At 44.8% G+C, this 23,041-nt stretch overlaps 5 protein-coding genes across 5 annotated transcripts; 3 read left to right on the top strand and 2 right to left on the bottom strand.

The window, feature by feature from the left end:
- Window positions 1–3,870: 3,870 nt before the first annotated feature.
- F5147DRAFT_773816 (uncharacterized protein) lies at window positions 3,871–7,582 on the top strand (the record flags this gene model as incomplete). Its single annotated transcript, XM_041441513.1, has 8 exons — window positions 3,871–4,517; window positions 4,576–5,025; window positions 5,085–5,443; window positions 5,482–5,860; window positions 5,919–6,538; window positions 6,590–6,646; window positions 6,698–6,975; window positions 7,016–7,582. 8 exons carry the CDS (start codon window positions 3,871–3,873, stop codon window positions 7,580–7,582), a joined length of 3,357 nt encoding a protein of 1,118 aa, XP_041292752.1.
- A 206-nt stretch (window positions 7,583–7,788) lies between these two features.
- Window positions 7,789–8,452, top strand: F5147DRAFT_773815 (uncharacterized protein; the record flags this gene model as incomplete). The annotated part of the gene is made up of 2 exons (XM_041441512.1): window positions 7,789–7,931; window positions 7,981–8,452. 2 exons carry the CDS (start codon window positions 7,789–7,791, stop codon window positions 8,450–8,452), a joined length of 615 nt encoding a protein of 204 aa, XP_041292751.1.
- A 5,485-nt stretch (window positions 8,453–13,937) lies between these two features.
- On the bottom strand, window positions 13,938–14,520 carry F5147DRAFT_652953 (uncharacterized protein; the record flags this gene model as incomplete). The annotated part of the gene is made up of 4 exons (XM_041433721.1): window positions 13,938–14,063; window positions 14,113–14,147; window positions 14,241–14,366; window positions 14,409–14,520. 4 exons carry the CDS (start codon window positions 14,518–14,520, stop codon window positions 13,938–13,940), a joined length of 399 nt encoding a protein of 132 aa, XP_041292750.1.
- A 4,162-nt stretch (window positions 14,521–18,682) lies between these two features.
- Window positions 18,683–19,009, bottom strand: F5147DRAFT_773813 (uncharacterized protein; the record flags this gene model as incomplete). The annotated part of the gene is made up of 1 exon (XM_041441511.1): window positions 18,683–19,009. The coding sequence occupies one exon, from the start codon at window positions 19,007–19,009 to the stop codon at window positions 18,683–18,685; it is 327 nt and encodes a 108-aa protein (XP_041292749.1).
- A 1,256-nt stretch (window positions 19,010–20,265) lies between these two features.
- F5147DRAFT_652952 (uncharacterized protein) lies at window positions 20,266–22,663 on the top strand (the record flags this gene model as incomplete). Its single annotated transcript, XM_041433720.1, has 7 exons — window positions 20,266–20,380; window positions 20,436–20,674; window positions 20,741–20,791; window positions 20,841–20,918; window positions 20,962–21,158; window positions 21,340–22,486; window positions 22,649–22,663. 7 exons carry the CDS (start codon window positions 20,266–20,268, stop codon window positions 22,661–22,663), a joined length of 1,842 nt encoding a protein of 613 aa, XP_041292748.1.
- Window positions 22,664–23,041: the final 378 nt, after the last annotated feature.

The following is a 23,041-nucleotide window of genomic DNA, read 5'->3' as shown; positions in this document are numbered from 1 at the left end:
GGTGAGGCAGCATGAGAGGGGTGACACTGCTTACATAAGCGAAGTGGTGGACTTGAGCACACTTAGAACAAGACTTGATAGATCAAATATTTCTGTTGCTGCTGAATATATATCTATCAATCACCTCGATGATGAGCCTGAGATCAAGTCATATAAAGGCTGAAACAATCGACCTTGGGTTGAGGACCTCAGCATTACAGACATCCATAACTTTGGAATGTGATTTTTTTGAACAAAAAGGGCATCACCATCATATTTAGAGAACCCCAAATTAAAGGTATATTTGAAGCCAAGCAAGTCATATGAAGGTTAAAAAAATCAATCATTGGTTGAGGTGGGCCTGCTTACATAAGCAGAAAAAATGCGGAGGCAGCACAATAGGGGTGGTTATTTTTCATGGACAAACACATGTTTCCAGTCCATTTAGCAGGTTCTACAATATTGAAAACAAGTCCTGGTTCAAGACTGGCCAATCACATGAAGACACAAAAAATAAAACTTGAACAGAGGCCGCCAGTCAACTGAACTGACCAACATGACTTTTGTTGATGACGTCTCAACTACCAGACCATCCAGTCATTACAGTTAGAGACAAAGATGGGAGGAAGGCAAAGGTAGTAATTTCACGACTTGTGCATGTCTAGAATATATATCAGAAGAACTCTGCTTTATCTCGACTCACCAGTATTAGTTCACCTGTTTTCCGGCCATACAAGGGTCCCACCCATACCAACCTCATAAGTCCCTCCATTTGGTCAGAGAGGCAGGAAGCTCTGGACTCTACAAAAGTTCTCTTGCCCAATATGCCATTAAGTTGGCTGTGTCTGTCATGGAGGATGGTAGGACACTATTGCGCTCCTACACCACTATCAGTCTCTAGTATTTTCTTTCATCTTAAAACTTACATTACACTCATACACCATTATTTTCTTTCATCTTAAAACTTATCCTCTATGCCCAAGGTCCCTTACCATCCACATATATATACAGCTCATGTACTCTCATTAATAGTACCATCCTCCATGCCAGACCCAGCCAAACAAATGGCAAATTGGGCAACAGACCTTTCATAGAGTCCAGAGCTTCCTGCCTCTCCAACCAGATGGGAAGCATGGCAGGACAAGGATTTGAACCTAGTCCTTCCTGACTCCTGGGAGATGTCTTGACTACTAGACTATCTCTTCATATAGGGCCATTTAGCTGAAGAACATGACTTGTGCCTTTAGCTATAGCATGGTCTTTCCATCTTAGCTTAGCATCCAAACATGTAGCGAGTTCCTTGTTATCTTGTTTATAATCGAAGACAAGACTTTAGAGCTTGCTGTATGGAACTGGAAAACAGGTGAACCCATACTGGTGAGTTAAGATAAAGCAGAGTCTGTGTTACCTGTTCTTCTGATATATATTCTAGACATGCACCAGTCGTGAAATTACTACCTTCGCCTTCCTTACATCTTTGGCTCTCATTATAATGACTGGATGGTCTGGTGGTTGAGACGTCCCCCCCCTCTCCCCCTGGAGTTGGGAAGGACTAGGTTCAAATCATTGTCCTGCCATGATTTCCATCTGATCGGAGAGGCAGGAAGCTCTGGACTCTATGAAAGTTCTCTTGCCCAATTTGCCATTTTTTTGGCTGGGTCTGGCATGGAGGATGGTAGGACACTAAACCAGCTCATAGCCGTGTCATGGCTCACACTATCTATTTGGTCCGACGGGCGCACCCCTGTAAGTGTCACCCCGTCACCCCGCCCACAAATGCAAGTCTATCACATAAGTGGTTGTCCATCACCCCACCTTTTTTTCCCATCCACTATTGTTTGTCCTTGGCGCTGTCAGTGTCACCCCTTTTTTTCCCATGAGGTGTCGTAAGTGGCTGTCCATCATCCTTGCTTCTTTCCCATCTGCCAATATGTCCTCTTGGAACTATCCCAATTCATTTTCCTTGTGCTTGGCATGGTCCTTGGTGCTACAAATATCACCCCGTCACCCTCACTTATTCAGTATCTTGGGCATCACCCTCCCTTATTTAGATCTATAGGCGTCACCCTCCCTCATTTAGATCTATAGGCATCACATCATGACCTCCCTTATACAGTATCTTAGGCATCACCCTATCACCCTTGCTTATCCAGGCATCACCCCATTACCCTGTCCAAGTCGCTTCTGGATGTGTCATCCCCTCACCCTCGCTTATTTAGACTTTAAGGCATCACCCTATCACCCTCACCTATTTATAATCAGGCATCAACCCATCACCCTTACTTATTTTGACTTTCAGGTGTTGCCCTGTCCGAGTCGCTTGTGATGGATGATATTGTGAACTCATTTCTATCACATGTGCACCACAGAATATCAGTTCATGGGAGAACACGTCCGCATGCATAGAACATCTGAGATGCCTGCATGTTCTAGGTCACTTGCTGATCCATGAAGCCCTTGATGAGTCACTAGCATGTGCTATTCGAGCATTTTCAGCAGGGTTGACGGCTCATGCATATAATTTGGCAATCCCTGTTTGAACCAAGGATGTGTCCAAGTATGGACTTTCTGGTGATTGATGCAATGAGTCGTGAGATGTGACTACTTGTGGAGGGATTCTGCTGAGATATTTGCAACCAATGGAAAGTAAATGTGCGCTCAGCCCATGCAAAATATTCAACTGTCCAAAAATAGCTTTATTCCACCATTGGGTGCAATGCATATATCCACAAACAATATTTATTTTCATCTGATGTTCATGGCTGTCATTCGAGTCCCTTCCATCCAAAACATGATTGGACACGCGACGATAATGCAAATGTCACCGAACATTGTGTCTTTTTTTCGTACTCTCCATTCCTTCCTACATTAAAGAGTTTTTTTTTAGGTGGCACTTCAATTGTATTAACTGCATACAGACAAGCACGTCTCTTCATGGGAAGAACCTTGAATGAGAAGACTCATTTCTGGTGACCATCAACCTTTATTTTCCGCATATTATGGCCTAACCTCACATATCATGAGTGCTGAAACAGAATTGAAATTGCCTTCCTCCAATTACTGTACATTGAGATCACCATCTTCTATTTTTTTTCTTGATATTTTCATAAATGCTGTCATTAGTCCATCGTATTTTGTCACCATGCCACACCTTCAGGTATTTCTTTTGTCCCTGCAGGTGCAGGCCTATATGTTTGAAATCAGATAAAACCTTGCCAGCGCCATTCATCCACCATCCAATGATACATTATCACATCTATCAATCTATCATTGCATACACTTTGCTTACTGATATAAATGTCTGACAATGACATCTGTGACCATCTAGGATGTGGCATGGGACCATTCCCAACCTATGAGATCACACGAAAGTACTGATACCGCTACCACTCTGTCCCTATCACATTCCTGATTGATGGGAATGAGCATGTCGTAAGCCAATCTGATGGGCATTATACCTGCCCGCTCCCAGAGTGTAAGATCATTTTCAAAAAGTGTGAAGCTATCCAGAATCACATCAACATCATCCATAACAAATCGGTCAGAATCAAGGTCTTTGACACTCCTGAGTTTGGTAAGTTTCATGAGACACCAAGCGAGCATCAAGTCGCACTGACATCCTTCCTTTGATGTGGACTGCAGCACTGTCTCATTGTCGCCCTCAGTAGACTACTTGATGTCCAACAAGGTTCTAGATTCTCTCGGTGTGTGCCTTCACAGCCATTTGAGGATCCTTATCTGCTACTCGTGCAAGGCCGCATTGACCTCCGGAATGGTCTCTGGATACAGAAAAAAGCATCATCATGTGTATCAGGTACGCTCATGTCTTGCACAGTCCATCTCGAATGTGACATGGACATCCCACGTGACTACTAGGTGCCTTCAGCAACCATGGTGTCATTCCTAGAATATTGTTCACAGTCGAATGTTCACGAGAAGCCGGAGCATGTCAAGCTACCAAAAGCAGGTGGACCCCCTGTACAGATGATTGCGTCTCCAGTTGAAGGTTTTTCATGCACTGCATCCGCTGACTGCGTGTATGCCGTCAAGGATTTAGGAACCATTCAGCGCCATGCCAGAGAGAGGCACGGCGCCACTGGCTTAAAGGAGATCCAGCATCGGTCCTGTCAGGTCCAACACATTTTTACCGCTGTTGGAAACTCCTATTTTGAGGTTGGGCAGAACGTCCTTCCATCTGCCAGACCCGATGTAAAATCCACCCTGAAGGCTACATTCCTACCTGCAGTCGACCTTTCATTGGTCGTTCCAGCCAATACCGAACGGGAGAGGACCCCCCTGATGCGCTTCATGGGTTGGGACAAGTTTGAGGTAGAAATCCGAATGAATCCCAAGCAGAGGCGGGCAGCAGAAGAAATAAAAAAAAAGCATAGTGATGATGAATTTGGCGGCATTCTTACCTGTCTGGCTGTTGCAGTGCGAGACCACATGACTAGGGCATCCACCATCTTGGACGGTCATCCTCACCGGTTAAGCCTGTCGAAGATTTTGTTGTATGGTGAGGCAATACCGCGAGAAACGTGAGCAGTTCTATCGCGCCACAATAATTCCATCATTGACTGTGATGGACGCATCTAGGGACAATCATTGGAGGCCTGTGTCGGATGAAAACATCGAGTATCCAAACTTCGTTGTTCAATTCATGAGGAACATCATGCGCATTCACCTCGGATTCCCATTGGATTTCTCGTTCGAGCTGTCTGCTGCGCAGACCCTGTGTCTCGAGGAACTTGTGACTGTCCTGGGCGACGAGAATGCCTCCCCACGAAAGAGAATGATTTTCTACCATAATTTGGCGTGGTCCCTAGTCGATACAGATCCAGATTTGTGCATGGGCCAGCGATGGGCAAACCCTATCAAACGAGCCATCTGGCTCAGGGCGTTGCGTGCGGACGGAAACTTCTGTGAAGCGTCCGTCCTTACACCAGATCTTGCAAAGTTTAAATATCTTTGCAACGTCACCTCCCTCCTCGAGGCGCTGATGGACAAAGATGAGGATACGGACTCAGTGCATTCCGACGACCATGAGTGAGCACGCCTCCCTATTCATTCGCTTCGACACACTTATCATGCCTTTTTATCTCAAGCCGCGTTGCTCGTGTTCATGATCGGGCGCTACGCCTCGGCCGTCCGACTACGTTCAATATCATCTATGAGATGCAGCAATATGCATCCTCTTTGGTGTTCAGTCAAACCAGAGAACCCAATGTCTATGTCGATCCAGACGTTCAATCCATCACGATAGGCGTCCACACCATGCACATGGACAAGCTGAGAGACGGAATACAAAGGCTCCTCCAAGTGTCAAAGTCGCGCTATTCCGCCCTCACTAATCACGTTTTCATGTTGAAGATGGTGCCGGAGCATGTCAAGGACGACCTCACCAGCTCTACGCGTGGCTATTCGTTCGTATCGGAGGACCCTTTTTTAAAAATCGCCATGCCTTGTTCTTTCACTTGGTGGATCACTACGATTTGGCAATAGTCGACAATGCAGGACGACTCGCATGGAACATCCCCGGCATCAAGGAACTGCTCAGACGCTCGTCGTGCGTCTGGGAGCCTCTCTACCATCTGCTTTACATCACCACCCACATCTCATGTCGCGGAACTCAGTTCATAGACCACAAGATTAGCAATTCGGACAGGCATCGCAACCTCTTCATGCAGGGGATGGAAATGTTCCTCCTGACAGCCTACAGCAAAAGGACTGGAATCACCGATCGAGACTCGTGCACCCCAGGATTTGTTCCGAAGGACATCGCATTCTTGGTCCTCGAAATGATCGCGGGGGGGTTGCGCACTGCGGAAGCTATCCTTGCTGGGATTGCATATGGAGCAGAGGCCGAGCATTTGTACAGGACGTGAGCATTGTCCTGAACCATGCATTATTCTGGACACGACTCATTCATATGATTTTAGGTACCTGTGCGTCGGTGAGGGCGAGAGAACCAGTCCTACAAGGTTTTCCGCCAACATTCAGCAGTGGAACCATGATTACTTCGACTGTCGATGGGGAGTAAGAGATTTCCGCCAGGGCGCGATAACCATCGGTCGTGAATTCATCGCTCCAGACGACTCTTATGATCAAGCCGACAACATCCTCGCTGAATCCGCCGATCACTCCACTGGTGTGGACCATGCCCACTACGCCATCATCCAAGGAGTCGTCCCTAGATTGTCCAACAACAGCATGTCCAAGCACAGATGGCTTGGAGATCAGTGGCACAGTGTCCTTGGTCTTGGCCCCTATCCGCCTCCAGAGGCAATCAGAATCAGGCGCAAGAATATGTCCAATGGGACGACGCTCCAGGCCATCGCAGATGTGGTCAAGAAGACCACGCAAGAAACTATCAAAGAATTTTTGGACGCACACCGCACTGACATCTTGAAGGACGCAATTTCTACAGCCGCAATCCAACAGCGAAAAGACGCGATGGATGATGCACCGGAAATTCCATCACCACTTTCAACCACCTGGAACGGGGGGTCATTTCACTTGAGCAGTAATATGGAGTCCCTGTTCTACGACGAAAGCGACGGTGAGCACTACTATGCGTTGTGTTGACAGCAACATCTCATTATCTTTGCAGGTATCAGGCGAGACCCTGCTGCCTCATCTGGTCCCAGTGGGTACAATAACAACAGTGGTAAGTCCGAGCTCCAATGATGTTGAATTTAAAACTGATTGAATTCTTCAGTTAACACGTCCTCTGTTGTTGTGTCGCCCACCGCAAGCGGTTATATTCAATGCGGGGCAATGCTTTCGGACTCCCCAATCCCAGTATCGTCAATAACGAGTATCTCACAGACCGAATACATAGAGGGGTCCACGACATTCTCCGATGTGGTCAAAACAATGCATCAGGCCGAGTTTCCTCTGATAAAGGATCGCAAAGGGAAGGGCAGAGCTTACGAAACACCAGCAAAGACACCGCCATCACAAGCACATCATATCATCCACGCAATGAATCCATCGGTTGATAGTGTTATGTCCTCATCTCTATCTCCTATCGCAGACATCAAAGGGAAACGGAAGCGTAGGGATTCATGAGAGTGTCCATTCCCGACCATCCGCCAATCCGGCTAGACCTTCCAGAAGAAAACACGCGCCCCGTAGTGTCTCGCAGCACCATTCCGTCATGTCTATGTCTGTTCCATACCCAGTCACACCAACTGCACACCGCACTCGCAAGTACGCACCGCAGGACAAACGATCATTTGAACGCGTGGAGGAATCCTCTAGTCTTACGAAACACATTCGCAGGTTGTCTGCAGAGGTGATGGAGATTTCCAGTGACGAGGACTTGTCGGGTCTTGATGCCATACAGCTGAAGTGCCTTCATGGGTCGAAAAAATTAGTAACACAGGTGCCTATGGATGTTATCATCCTCTCTATCAGTGATGAGGACTTGAGCCCAGACAAGAACATGCCAATCAAACATCTCTATATGACAGCAGCATCAGTCCAACACATCCTGATTGATGTGCCTAGCTTGTTATCTGGTGACTGCAGCACATCACAATGTGCACTCGCTAATTCTGGTATACAATCATTGCCTCCAAGTACTGTTGAGGACATTTGAGAGAAAATTAGATGAGCGATAAGACACATCAGGAAGAACAATTCTGCAAGAGAAAAGAACACTGCTCAGATGGACATGCTAATTGCAGTAATGTCAGTGCACATGGACCTCATCATCACAATAAGACAGGAGGCGGCAAGAGCATGTCATGGATGATTCCATCAGTGATAGATGAAAATGATAGGTCTATTGTGGTGTGCCCATTCATGGCTCTGCTGGACCAACAGTTCATGGATACCGCTTCTACTGGACTACGTTGCCACAACTACTGCGTGTCCAAGGTCGTTCCGGAGAATGTCCAGATTTTGTTCGTGCAGGTAGAGCATTGCTCGTCCCAAGTGTTTGAAAGGTAGCTGGAAAATTCTAAAGTCTGGAAATGGCTAACGGTTTAACGATAGCTTTCTTAAGTCTCCACTCGGGCGGAAGTTCAGCAGGGTGTTTGTAGACGAATTCCACGACATCATGAACTGTCATCCAGGCCGTGTTGTTCCATGGAAAAATCTCGCGCAGCATTTTGGAAAGACGCTCATCAGGATCGTTCTTATGACAGGGACGGGACCACCGCACCGTGTCGCAAATTTCATCAAACCATTCGGCCTGCATCCTGGCCTCGTCACCGAAGTACGATCAGATACAAACCGTCCAGAGATCGGGATGCATGTCATACGTATTCAGCCTATCGCAGCCATGCAGTCTCTGGGACACCTCGTCTCCGCTTTATGCAAACGACTTACTGAGGAGGAACATATTCTGGTGTTCTGTGGCTCCCAGGGCGACACACAAGCATTCACAGTGAAGGCCAAATGTGCCATTTATCATAGCGATCTCTGGGAGGCTAAAAATAACAGAGCATCTAACCTTCCTTGCTAGGATTCAGGCAAAACAAAGGTGATGTCATGCACTACAGCATTTGCCCAGGGTATGGACAAGCCTCATGTCTGATATGTGGTGATCTTCAAGCCTTCGTACAGCCTTCTCGTCAACAACCAGATGCTCGGTTGTGCAGGGAGAGATGGAAAGGAGTCTCACATATCTTTCCTTACTGAAAGACATGAGAAGACATACAGAAAACCATCTACTGACCAATGTATGGGAGAGTTGGACAAGCTAGTCCACGGTACAGAATGTCAGCACTTCACCAATATGATCTGCATGGATGACCACAACCTCACTGTGAGATGTATGGATGACCCTCCAGGGATCAAGTGCAATGTTTGTGATCCAAACAATGTGATCTAGCGACTGTCCATTGAGGTAATAGCAAATCCATTCAGGCCACCCAAGGCATCTGAGCACACAGTCACCCCAGGTTTTGCAAGTGGATCTATGCTTCAAGGACCCACGCATGCTTCTCCGCCTATATCTACTGGATTTGTGCCAGCACCATTGCTGCTTTCGATGAATACAATTGTGAGTGCTTAAATACACCCATAATCCTATTGTATGTTTATATTCAAATGATACAGTCCCACATGCTCACCCCACAGCCTTCCCAGTTAAGCGATGCTTTGTATGACACGGGTGCATTAGAGCCCACTTCATTTCAGGCTCTGATGCTCGATGCCATGGAGGAACTCCATGGTAAGGTGAGTATGTTTTATGTGTGATATGGTATGGCAGCTAATTCTGGACATGTTTTAGGGTAATGGTGAATCTTCAGACAGGTCACATATGGTATGCATGTGTTACAATTCCATTTTATTGTACTTGGTTGTTTATATAGATGAAATCACAGCCATGTCCAGGAAGGGCTGTACAGATTGAACCTCCATTGACCTCATCACTTCCTAGTGGATCTAGTACATTCATATCAAGAGCCACTGCAGTAAACACCTCACTTTATAGTTGTCTATCTAGCACTGCTCACCTGGACAAGTACATGAAGGTCTTGAAGGACAAGTGTTCATCACACTTTGGTAATGGTGGTTGTCTTGTCCCAGCAGTGAACCACAGGTGCATCATGGACTCTGCTCTTCCGGTGGATTTGTACAGAGCTTTCAAACTAAGCTTCTCGTTCGAACACTACACTTATTGCTTTCAATGCTGCCTTCCCCAATCACAAAACAGAGATGGGGAGGAGCCAGCATGCTATGCAGGTTTTTCTTACCGGAAAGGTGAAAAATGTCCATTCACCAGGTTCATTTTCAAGGCAGTATTTTGCATGTGGTACAACCCAGGATTTCAACAATTAATGATAAATGAGATCAGCAAAGGAGCATCTTTGGCAAGCTATGAGGACTTTGTGGCATGAATTGTCAAAGATTCCATAGATGCAGGAAGGTACAATAATTTGGTAGAAGCATTTCTCTGGTTCTGCAGTGGTCCTGAGAAGGTCAATCCCAAGTTGTTTGATTGATACAGGCTGGTCCAGATGTGAATACGCATGTTTGATACTGTTGTGCACCATCTGAAGCAGTTCCAGGAGTTGGAAGGACATCACGCGCATTTCAGTAGATCTACGCACCCTTATCCTACAATATGGGACAGTATATTTAGATGTTCAATATCTCATGTGATATCTGCACTGCTATAGCATGAATGTATTATGTATTGGTTAATGTAACAGTAACAGAGTTTTATGTACCAAGCTATGGAATACTTTGTGAGCAATGGGCTAACAACTTACAATACATCCCATGAAGTGAGACATCTGAAACAGTTCCATCTACTTCGGTTCTTATTTTATGATGTGCATGAGCTCACCATTGCCTCATAAAATTCATGTTTTCTCATTGCATCCACAAATGCCTCTAAGATAGTGTACAAACTGAGTTGTCTGAATGGGCGTCCTGAATGACATCCACAGTAGCATCCATCTGAAATAAGTTTGGCTCATCAGCTTCACCTGCACCAAAATCTCAGCAGATCACAATCGCGTCACAACCCTCATTCTTCCTCATTCCATCCACTGAAGCCTGTGGTGTACCATAAAAAACTAAGCTGTCCTCTGGTTTCAAACTGTAAACATCATATATATGTAGTTTTAATAAAGTCAATTCAAATATACCCATCGCATCAGAGTGCTAATACATTTATGTATAAAATGGCAGTCAAGCTTACATTTATGATAATTAATATCCACATGTTGCATGATGGATAGAATTGTGAAATTGTGTCTGCTGACATTGTGTAGCATAATGGAATCTGGGACAGCCACTGTGGATATTTTCGGGTGCAAAAATATAATAGACAGATTTTGGAATGTCCACTGTGGACATTGATTACTCCCCTGTTTAAAGGTTCATTGCTGACCTGTCAATTCTCTATTCCCAATTCTCATCAGATATCCATGCTTCCAGCACCAGAGCTTACCTTGATAGAGCCGGGATGTGCATCCTGCATAGCTGACAACATGCCATGCTATGCATATTGTTCTGGATTGCCATGCAGAAGATGCTGTGACTGTTGTTCCCTGTTACCAGGTACGCCATCACTGTACTTCTCTTCTTCACTAACAATTATCAACAATGTTAGGAACTCCCCCAAGGCACACCCCCATAATGTGTGCAGTTCGCAAAATGTGTACGCGCTGCAATCACTGCAGGGACACCAAAAGGATTTGCTGAGGATGAACAGGCAAAGCATGCATTGCATGTCAACAGCTGTGCCAGCGTGGTAAGTGATCATTTATTTATGTATTTTCTTCTATACTAAAGTGTTAATGCATCAGTTGATGAAGAACAAGCTATTGCCGATGCAAACAGCACAGAGTCTGAATATTATGACTCCTCCGATGACAATACATCTGGCACGGAGTCCTAATCTTCTGGCTCCTCCAATGACAATGCATCCGGCATGGAGTCTGAATCTTCTGACTCCTCCGATATGATAGTTTTAGATCACAGGCCTTCTGACTAGATTGACAAGCCGAATGAGACAAAACACAAATGGACAGAAGATGACGATGAAGTGATAGTCTTAGATTGCAGGCCAGATGATTGGATCAATATTCTGCCATATCAGAGGAAACAGAGACAGCAAGACTAGAGGAAGAGATGAATGATGTCTGAAACCATTATTGCGAAGGTCGGGAGATGCACGAGTGGTATAGAGAACTGGAGAACAAGTTAGGACATTTGAATAGATGTATTATGGATATGTAGATAGATAAAGCAATGTACACTAATATATCACAAACTCATTCAAAACCCCCAATGGGTATATACATAATATCATATGTTGGTACAGAGGGCATTCGTGACACTTTCTGTGTATTCATGAGTACTTATCAAAATACAAGAGATGACCTTTGCTCGTTGAGTTTTATTGGCACTGCTACAAAAGCAGACATTTGTATAATATATTTTCCGTATCTCTGTCCTAATAATAAGCACAGTAGGATGAATACATGTCCAAACATGAGCCTGCATCTTTGATATTGTTGTCCTTCATGTGAAGTGGTTCCAGGCATTGTCTGGATATCATACACGCTTTAGTAGATCTACACACCCTCATTCGAGCATGCCAGACAATATATTCAAATGTTCAATATCTCATGTAACACCCGGACTTCTATAGCACAAAAGTATCGTATATTCGTTAATGTAGCAGTAACAGACAGGTGTGTACAAAGTTATGAAATACTTTTTCAGAAGTGAAATAATGACAGGCAATACACCCCATCAGGTGAAACATGAGAGCCCATTCCATCTCCTTTGATTTGGGCTTGAGCCGTCCTGATCAAGGTCTTTTCTCACTTTTTCCAGATCTTGAGGTTTCAAATTTCCTCAGAAGTCATTTCCCACCTTTCTTAGAATGTGAGTGAGTCTATCCTGTTATAAGCTTGAGCCTCGCTGATTTAAGCTAACATGTGTCCATTGTTTAGACATGAGCAAATTGCTTCTTTGTCAAGGTCAAGAACTTCTGACCAAATCGATTTATCAGTTCTTGTCATGACGTCTGTCATTGATCCACTATCAATCTTTAGCACTGACTGAAGAATCACCAATATATTCATAGCTTATAACTGTCATAATCATCCGGCCACTCTTTAATGCAATTAATTATTTGTTGTGTCAGGGTGAGTGTATTGATTTTCTGTTGCCCTCGCACAATACTGACTGAATATTTGCTGAGTTAACATATGATGATTTTGTCCATCTGCCCTCTATTTCTGACACACTTCATTGTCCATCCATTCACAGGTTATAAGTGTGTCTATCTGCAGTCAAATCAGTTAGTTTAGCAGTGCTCGACAAGTCGCTGTCAGATCATGTCGGTGACATTCCAACCTGATATAGATACCGTGCATCTTAAATGTGTTTGTATCTACATGATATATGCAATACATTGTCGACGAGATCTATGCATGTTCGATTTTCTTTAAGTCCTTTGTTTGGTATCCTTTGCCACTTTTCCACCTTTGCGCAAAGTGTTGAGGTTGTCCTCACCTCTAACAAGTTGAACTTGAGTGGCTCCCCAACAAGTACTTACCCACTGCTCTTTCCACTACCATCCTTGTGGCTGTTTATGACCTGAATTTCCGTTCAAGGTAACACTTAGTAGTTCAGTTCACCCCTTCTCGTACAGTGTACTTACTATCTCTCCACATGGTGTATTACATATATGCGCACTGCTTCTATTCTAACGCCTCACTGCGGCCTCAATGATGTCACCTCAAACCATGCATGGATCTTCTCTTTGCTGATTCCCCTGTGCTTGAATGTATGCTGCATGTAGGCATTGGCACAGGCACGTGCAACCCATGCGAGTATGTCGTCACTGGAGTTCACCATAGGTCATGAGGGAGTTAAAAGGAACCAGTTCTGGTGACACAAGCATCTTGCACTCCTGTAGCTACCATCTCTTGTGCCTACCCATTCTCTTGTGAACTGATCGATGTCTATGGATCTATACTTCTGGTCTCTGGCGCCCGTTCTCATGCTCGCTCTAACTCTTTCGCTTGTGCTTGCTCTCTTGCACCATTTTCTCATGCTTGCTCTCTTGTACCTGTTCTCTTGTGCTAACTATCTCCCACCTGTTATCTCATGTCATGCCCCATCTCTCATGTTCTCCTACTTCTTGATGTCGCTTGGTATTGAGACCATCAACCGCAGCCTCACAACAAGTGTCTGCCATGTCACCTGCGTCTTTGCACACTCCCAGCCACTACCATTCACGAATTCCACCATGGCACAAATGCTTGCAGGTGGCACTTTGGACCATATTTTCTCATGTGGACAGCTCATCTCTCTCACTTACAAGGTCCGCATGTTTTTTCTGTCTCGTCTACTACTATTTGTAATTGTGCATTCATAGCTACATCCATCAATGTTGGGCATTGTAGCACTTGAGCTTGTGCTGAGCACATATTCTCTTATTTCTCGATACATGTCCAATGCCTGTCACTTGCCAATCATTCCCCAATGTAACCTGAGGCCAACCCGCTCAAACCTGACACTTTGACTAGTGGACCTGACATTTCGGCTGCATTGGCCGACCCAAAATCCTGTGCACTTGTCCTATCCATGTTCTGTCCTGTCTTGCTAGCCCCACCAGGTGCATATTTGATTGTTTTGCACATTACTCACATTGTAGCCAGTGCCATTACATGTTTTCCCATCATCTGCAGCACCTCATGTTAGTTTACATGTACTTTGAACCCAAAATCTTCGGCCGCTACTTTTGCCTACGGGTTTCCGGGTTTCTACGTACTTACATATATATTGGACTGACCTTGAGTATTTTTCATCATCCAAGTAGTAGGGAGCCGTTTCCCAATACTTAGTGGTCAAACCCGATATTTCATAGTTCTTTGTTGACATTGCGAATATTACCACTTTTTCTATCCGAAATACCCGTCATTATCATTAAATCCGCATATCACTTGCTTTCCTGACATTCGCTATCGCAATTCCTGCTAACCCGCTAAACCTGCACCCAAAACCCGCTGACCCAAAACCCAAAAACATTGGACCTGACACTTTGGCATCGGACATTGTAGATATACCTTCAGACTTTGTTTCCCATTGTGACACTTGGACCCGCACTGGGTGGGAACAAGTGTCTTTTGATACTTATGTCAAGGTCTATGGAAACTTGTTGGATCCATGTCATTCCAGTCCTACTCTAAAAAGTTCCTTCGGCTGATAGCCAACTGGCATACACCCGCACTCGGATCTGTCCTCTGTCCATGTTCTTTCCATGTGCACCTATCTCCGTTGGTGCATGTTCATTTTCACTCGGTTTGACTAAACACTATCAAGGGTTATTACATGTAACCGCGTATTCCGTTCCGTGCGCTCTCTCCTTACATATTACTTATCTGCCTCGTTTCATCACTACAGTTCTCGCCTACGGGTTCCAGACGCTCACGCAGTAGGATAAAGTCTCATGTGCTACATACAGTACAGTACTTCCCTTCCCTCGGACACTACCTTTGTTTTGCGGAGTCACTTAGACGTTCCTAGTATTATTGATCAATTGACAAGCTGTGTTCACTTCTCACTTCGAACCCGTGTGTTCTTGACCGCTCCGAGAACACGCCTCTAAGTTTCCTTACCTAGGCTCTGCGCAGATCCGAACCACTCTTGGTTTCTGACTTAGCATTTTTCATACCTAGTTATGCCTTGGCCTCAAACCTCGTTTATACCTAGCCGCTACTTGCGGAACCGCTCTTTACCTAGGATCCTCTCACTTTTGTTCATTTCTCATCGCGCACTCACCAGACCCGCGGTCTCGCTTTCGCTCTTACCAGCGGACTTGCTTTTCCAAGGTCGACTTAGTTCTTTTCCGTTCTGTGTTTGCTCCCTTCGCATATTACTTGAAGGAAGTGCTTCATAGCAATCCTCTTGGGTCGAGACAGCACACCTGCACTCAGTAGGATTTATTGGTGCTCTAGCTTTCTTGCTGGCCAGTCACCATATCTTCTTCACATCATGCTCGGACATTTGACCATTTATTTTTTCACTAAATACAGACCATTCCAAACAGCTAACCCCTCAGGTTGAACACACTTGTCTTACAAGTATAGCGGACTAGGCTGTGCACAACCACAACACATTTTTATATTGCTGGTTACTTACTCCATGTAGTGTCCAGCAATTCTTGTATCTCTACAGCGTGTCTTACCTGTTAAGTACCTGCACACCTGTCGCTACCTGCTGCTACCCGTAGCGAGACCCGTATGTGTTGGTACCTTTGAGTGTACAGGTATGGGTAACTGGCGGGTATGGGTATGGGTCCAACCTCCGATATCCACAGGCTCACCTGTGCCAATACCTAGCTGCATGGTATGGCCATGTTCCGTGTACTTGAGTTGGAAGCTGGACCATCAAGCATCCCAACTAGATACAGTTCATCTGCTTCTACAAATGATTATGACAGCATAGCATGAATGTCAATATGTAATGACTTGGGGCAAAACCACAAGCTGTGAGCCTTGTCATTTTGTTCCTTTGCCAATCCTCCATACATTGATCAGTAAATACTAACCGCAGTACTTCTTGGCTTATTCGATGCAGAAACAGTTCATCTTATCATCCTCGTAAACGTGTATGTTTCGTCCCTGCTCCATTTGTGCATATTTCCATGACAAACAACCCCAACTAGACCTGGTAGTCCTCTGTTCAATTCTCGTGAATGGACTTCCAGCCCATCTCCAATATTTCACTGCATCAACCATCTATCTGCAATCCCAGCCCACACTGGCCTCGTTGCAATTTACAAGGGCCTGCAAGTGACAGAAACTCCGCCCCCAGTCCATAGCAAAACAAAAGGACAGAGATACTCATGCAACCAACACCCTCTGAACATGAACATTAAAACTCTCAAACAGGCCTGATGTATGCATGCAAAGTTTTCCGCACTCAGCCTTAACACAGAAGAGGGTGGCACCCGGCCACCACTTTGGAGAGGCTCAGCGACTGCTTCTCAAAGTACTCCATTTCCAAAGTGGACTTTACCTTGTTGCACTCATATTCTCGCACTGGGACTTCCGGTGTTGCAGTGTGGTTTCATCAGGAAGTTGAACCCTTGCACTCATGACACTCAGATCACCACTATCCTGTCATCATCTTTGTGAGAGGACACATTTAATATATGACCAAGATGCCCAATACTTGTGTTCACCAGCACATATATAATAGACCACTGAGTATGACATTGCTTTTGAGTCAGCCATGTTCCCCGCTGCATCCTTCAAGTTTTTGACAACCATCCTCCTGGCTTTGTCAACCACAAGATCATCTGTTGAAGTCAGCAATTCCCCCATCACTCTCCCGATTGCCAGGAGGCTAAGTGTCCTCAATGGTACCATTAACCTCTTACAGCAGGATAAAGCTTGTGTGGTTGCCCTCAGGCTTAAGTACCACACCCTGAAGCACGGAGGGGACATGCTCGAGGGTGAACCATCCTTATAAACCAGTGTTTGCGGGTAATGAGTGCCATGGCGCTAGTGAGGCAGGAATTAGGCCACATGTATTTGCGCATGAAATGCTCAGGCCTAAATCTTTGAGTGAGCATGTGGAAAATCAGAAATACAGTCAGAGTATCACACCTGACTGGCAGCGGTCAATACAGAAATAAACAAAATCCTGGATGCCTGTCTGTGAAAAGTATGTCTGCATCATTATCACCACAACCATCACCTCTCACACCAATAAATTCCATTATTATTATAGTCCAAAATACCTATGTAATTATTTTCAAGTGTGGCCTTTTTGATGGATCGGGACTACTTATAGGGTGTGCAGTGATAGAACCTGGTGTGTCGTGGCCACCTACAGGGAATGAGAGTAATTTAATTCTGATGTTCCAGATGAATTCGAGGGTGGTGCCAGCTGTGGGTCATAAGGCTGGTGATAACAACCAGCACTCATAGATAAGTGGCCATAGTTCAATGATGAGGGGAGAGTGAGATGGATATTGAGGAGTGTTTCCTTGTTGGATCTCCTATATGGTGATAACTTTCTGCTTAATTTTGTCCCAGGGTACTTTGCTAAATGCTGAGGATGGTTTTGGATACTTACTTGGAGCATGATACTTCCAAAGGAGTGGATGTCGCTGAGCGTTATTGGCTGGACATCATCTGATAGGAGGAACTCAGGAGCTGTCCATCATACTGTGCCTGGATACATAGCAGTGGCTGTGAGGTACATCAAACCGGGGTCACCAAGCATGCTTGATAGTCCAAAATTGGTGATGCATGCAGTCTTGTCCCTGAGATTAAGAACATTAGACTTTGAAGAATGAATTTGTAGTGTGGAATAAGTAACAGGAGATTAAATATAAATCTCATCAAACCAACATTGACATACCAGACATGAGGAAATCAGCCTGTCTTGTGATGAAATAATGTGGGACTGGGACGAGCATAGAGCAAGTGCCATTCAAAGTGTGAAACTTGTTCATCAGCAGAGCCTCAAAATCATAGTGCACAGGCTGCATAGTAGCTGTGAGCACGCAAGCCTATAATTGCAATGCAGAAACGCACATTGACATATATGATCCAGCTCACCAGGAATGTTGGGCTTGGGAATGGTATAACCAGTGAAGAGCATTACCACCACGATGACAACACTTGCGAGAGAGGTAGCCACAGATTGTTACGCTGACCATCGGTCGGCGTGTGCGAACTAGGATAGGTCTTCTCAGCGACGACTCGAGTGAGTCTACTGAAGCTGAGCGTGGTCTAGCCTTGACGGAACGTCAAGGATTCCTCCGGCGATCTCGGTAAGACGGCGCTCGTCGAGATGCAGGGCTAGCGGATACGTGCTAAGTCGTATGGGGGCGACTTAGAAGTGCGGTCTCACACAAGGAAGCTGGTAGGCTTAGATGAGCAAGTTCTGGGGATGAACCTAGTAGATTAAAGTAAAGTCTAAGTACGATAATCTGTGTCTGCTTATAGGGAAGTACTACAAGTATTCTAGCTCAGTCTGTAATCAATAGTATATCGTAAATCTATGATAGCAAGACATGAGGTTCAGATAAGATACATGAGGCTTAACCTCTGATCAAGCATGCTGCGCCAAGGGCAGCTGCGCATAGGTACAGGAAGTGCCAAGCGCGCTCCGGATCTTCATGAAGCGACATGTGGTATACATGCGCTGATCTAGGGTGTCCATGAGGCGTACAGCCTCCATGGATTAGGTACAAGGCCGTCTAGGCCAGGGGCGGGGTCATAGTGCCAGGGGGCGGGGTCATAGCGGTCCAGACCGCTGTCTTTCTAGGCGCAGGCGGCGCACCGCCGCGCGGGGAGTCTAGCAGAGCGGGGGCAGGCGTAGGGAGAGCTGGGGCTCTAGTAGGTGTTACAGATCCCTGTAACACAGATTCGAACCAGAATGTGGCAGCACTAGGGGAATAGGAGACTTTTGAGCACTTCAAGTGGAATGGCCCTTCAACACCTTGTGCAAGGAATTGGGAACAAACTATGACAAGATTACTGGTCAGGGTTGGTTGCCGTTGGTGTGTTGGAGGGCTTCGCGCCATGAATACCATTAGTTCTGCAGTGACCAATGATCGCACTCTTACTCATACTTTACCTCTATATGCAAACAATATTCACTGTCCTGCTGTTACCCACTCTTGTCGCACCTTTCCCATGCTATTTTCACAGGAGCCAATAGAACCTGTCGGTGATGACAATCATGTGTTGCTTATTCTTGTCGTGGCTGTGGAACAGACATTGACCATGCTCTCCGCACATACCACCAGTAGCTGTGCTTGCCTTGAATGTACTTTCTTCTTCCCTCAAAACCTATTTTGCGATGAATTCAATGATAAAGTTATAAACACTAGCTGGTGACTACCATGAGTACAAACAACAGCTCTACATTGTTGGTTCAACCAATGTATTCCACAAATCACATTTTATCCTCATCCTTACTGCTCCTGTAGGACAGTGAAATGCAAACAGATTCCTGCAACTGCTCTCAAAAGCTGCCAAGGTTTCACTCTCTCGCACAGCTCTCAGTTTCAGAACAGATCCTTTTGCTCATTGGTCAACCATATGTTCTGTGTCAAAAGTGGCTGAGTTTCCAGAGGCAATGAAGAAAAACTGGTGCAAATATAGTGTACAAAAGTCTGCTTTTGTAATAAAGCAATGAGCAAAGGTCACCGCTTGTTTATACTAAGTGTACATGATATCTCTAGTCCAGGTAGGTCTACAATGATGGCCTTCTGTATCACAGACACCCTTCAACCAGTCTGAATGGGTCATGCATATTGATTTATGCTCCAGAACATTCATGTATATGGCCAAAGACATGCAGTTGGCAGTTCCGCTAATTTGTTTGACAGGACATGGCATCCAGCATGCTTGTCCTTCCTTGTACGAAATATATGTCACTATCTGTGTAAAATATCAAATAAGTGATTAATTTTCAAGGGAAAGAAGGAGACAGACCTGCATGGATATGTCAATGTAGATTGGGTATCAGATATAAAAAATTGGTGTTTGATAACCAGATACATTTGTTCTGATGGTCAGAGGTGCTGTGAGTATATGATGGCAGCATCAGCTCCAAAGGAGGCAATCTGAATAAATATTCACCTTTCCCCTTCTAGATGGACTTAAAATTCCCTAACTGCAGAAATGTTTTTTCTCAATGATAATTAATCCACCATATATCTCACAAAGAATGCCATCTTCCACAGCTGAACCAAGGATATCGCCATTCATTATCACTTCATCCGCAAAAAGGGCGAAGCTGAAGATGTCGAGTTAAGATATGTCCCATGTTGTGATGGTGCTCACAGGTGGCACATTCAACAGTAAAAATGTGTGGAAGGTGCAGGATAAATTCAATGTCACATGGCAGGACTTTGTTCAGCGCATAGAGGTCACTGATATAATGAAGTGTGAGCATAGCGCTAGACATCTGTCTGTAATACTACTGATCATGAATGTCATCAGTCAATGGAAAGGAGAAGGAATACCACAAATTGTTGTGTTGCAAGGAAGAGAATTTGTGTGGTCTGGATGATTATCCAGGTATAGAGCACAGGAAGGAGACCTTCAATATGATTGAGAGATTTGTCAAAGAGAAGGAGGCTTCATGGACAGCCAAAAAGGAGAGTTGTTCTACAAGTGCAAACCCACAGTTACCTACAAACAACAGAAAGGGAAAGCAGGTAATTTGTGATGCACCACAGGTGAGCAACTCGACAATTGCAAAATGAATGTTTAATGACAAATTTATTGTGCTTTGCATGGAATAGGGACCTGCAGAGAGCATGAAGGGAAAAAATGTTGTCCTTAGCAGCCGCAAAGTATGTTACCATGGAAGACTTGCAATGTAAATTTTCAATTTTATGAAAGGTCAAAAAACTCTTGGAACAAGAGCATGAAAATACGCAGATGAGTGAGAATCAGAAGGCTGTCCGGCAAACATCACTGGTGAGCAGTTTCACAACACTTGATGATGACACTTCTAATAAAGTTGCAAGAGACAAGCACGATTGTCCAAAATGATGCACATTCCATGGGGTTGGCCTCTGAAAAAGGAAATGGTAATGGAAAGGGCAGCACTCATCTGGCCCTCGAGAAACTGGATGTATTGACTATCTCACCAAGATATGAACCTCTCAGTGATGCTCCAGAGGCTTTAGATGGAGTCAAATCTAAACAAACAGAGATGTCTCATCAAACAGAGAAATCACTCAATGACAGATAGGATGGGATCGTTGAAATGGCAGCAGAAACATATTCTGATGCTGGTGATAGACAGGTGAAACACAAGGCAAGTGTTCAAGCCATCCATGCAAATGGAAATTCCTTACCGACTATTTCAGAAGGTCTCAATGCCACTCTCAACCAGGTCTCAGGAACATAGCTATGATCTGATGCAACGAGGATTTACCGAAGGAGATGGGGTTGCCGTCAGCACAAGTCCGCTTGCTTGGATGATAGGACGATATTGTGTCCTTGTTGGAATTCCAATAGATAATCCTCTCAATGGTCAACTCATTCTGCAATCTCCAGATGAATATGATAACCTGCCAGAGCATGACTACTTAGAGGCGCTTGGCATAGAATGCCTGTATGCTGCATTGGTCAACACTGAAGAGAGCCCTGGACATCTTATTCATCTTGCACATGCACTTGGGAGGGCTGCAAAAGAGACCAACATACTGTCAGATTCTAAACCAAATGCCGCATCCTTGGACCCTCTACCCCCCACATTGATGCCCCATCCCAGGACTCTACAGAAAAGCACAGGATCTGCATATAAGCCTGTTGGTTCTATAACCTCTGTTTCAGGATCTGACGGCTCAACTGAATCAAGGGATTTGGAGCAAGATGATCAATGCATGTCTTACCATGCAAGTCGCCCAAATGAAGTTCTATATATTTTGGACGACGATGTTGGACATGTGTCCGACAATAGGTGTCATGCAAGTAAATGTTTTGCATCTCCTGAATTCATCGACATTGACCTTATCTCCCATGAAATGATGGACATGGAGTCAGTCAAGAGTGAACATAATGATCACATCAATGATGATTTGAAGGAGGTGAAAGATGGAGAGGTGAAAAGGAAGAGAGAGGATGAGATATCTTTGTCTCCTCCCATCATACGTCTATTTTTCCTTCTTAAGGCAAGCATTAATCGGAATCACATGTCTCAAAAGGCACAAGATGGGGGAGGAGATAAAAAGCGATCTAAGCTTCTGGACTCAATATCGTGTTTGTTAGAAACACCTAATGACCTGGACCTTATGGGATCTGCCATATTCAGTGATATCACCTCAACTCCTGGTGTACCTGGTGTATGGTGCATGACCCATCACCTGCTGCTTTCAGAGGGTCCCCTGAGTGAAGCAGATGTGGACGCAGTGATGGAAGGTCCAGGAGAGGACACCACTGCTAATAAATATGTCGGGGAACACACAGATACCCCAGGTCAAGGCGAAGCACCAACAACAAATAAGACTGGTATGGAACAGGTTTCTGCCGCAACCCAGGTATGATTGTCGGACAATATTTCTGATACAAATATCTGACTTCTCAGACATGGCTGAATCAGTTCTTAATGTGTATTCACCGTTTTGTTGCCCTGATAGTTATTTTTCTGTACTAGATATACCTGTAGACCATAGTGTAACTCATACTGATTGTATGCATAGCTTTTCCTTCCTTGATTCAAACATAAAACAGAGTAAATATTGGGCTGAGGGCAGTCTTATGCAATGACAAGTGTATACTGGTAACGACAGGCTGTCCTAGAATCAAGACTGTGTGCAGTATGCATTTCAGATGACAAACACCACTACATATCAGCTACCTACTACCATGAGAAGGAGAGAGCAGTAAAACACATCCATTTAATCGGTCTTTGGTTCGGGGTTGCTGGCAGTAGCAGATTGATCTTTCCAGAACTGCAGGTGCACCATTGAATAAGATATGAAGATGTGAATTTATAGATGGATGTACTTGATAATCCGCAGGGTTCTTGACGAGGTCACGCCCATATGCTTCAAAATCATTTGTAAAATGCTTCTGTTTTATGTGCCTAACTC

The sequence above is a fragment of the Suillus discolor genome, assembly GCF_016758755.1.
Source record: "Suillus discolor strain FC423 chromosome Unknown F5147scaffold_28, whole genome shotgun sequence".
Taxonomy (NCBI): Eukaryota; Fungi; Basidiomycota; class Agaricomycetes; order Boletales; family Suillaceae; genus Suillus; species Suillus discolor.
The sequence above is the reverse complement of the archived record's forward strand: the minus strand, read 5'-3'. Positions and strand labels throughout refer to the sequence as shown.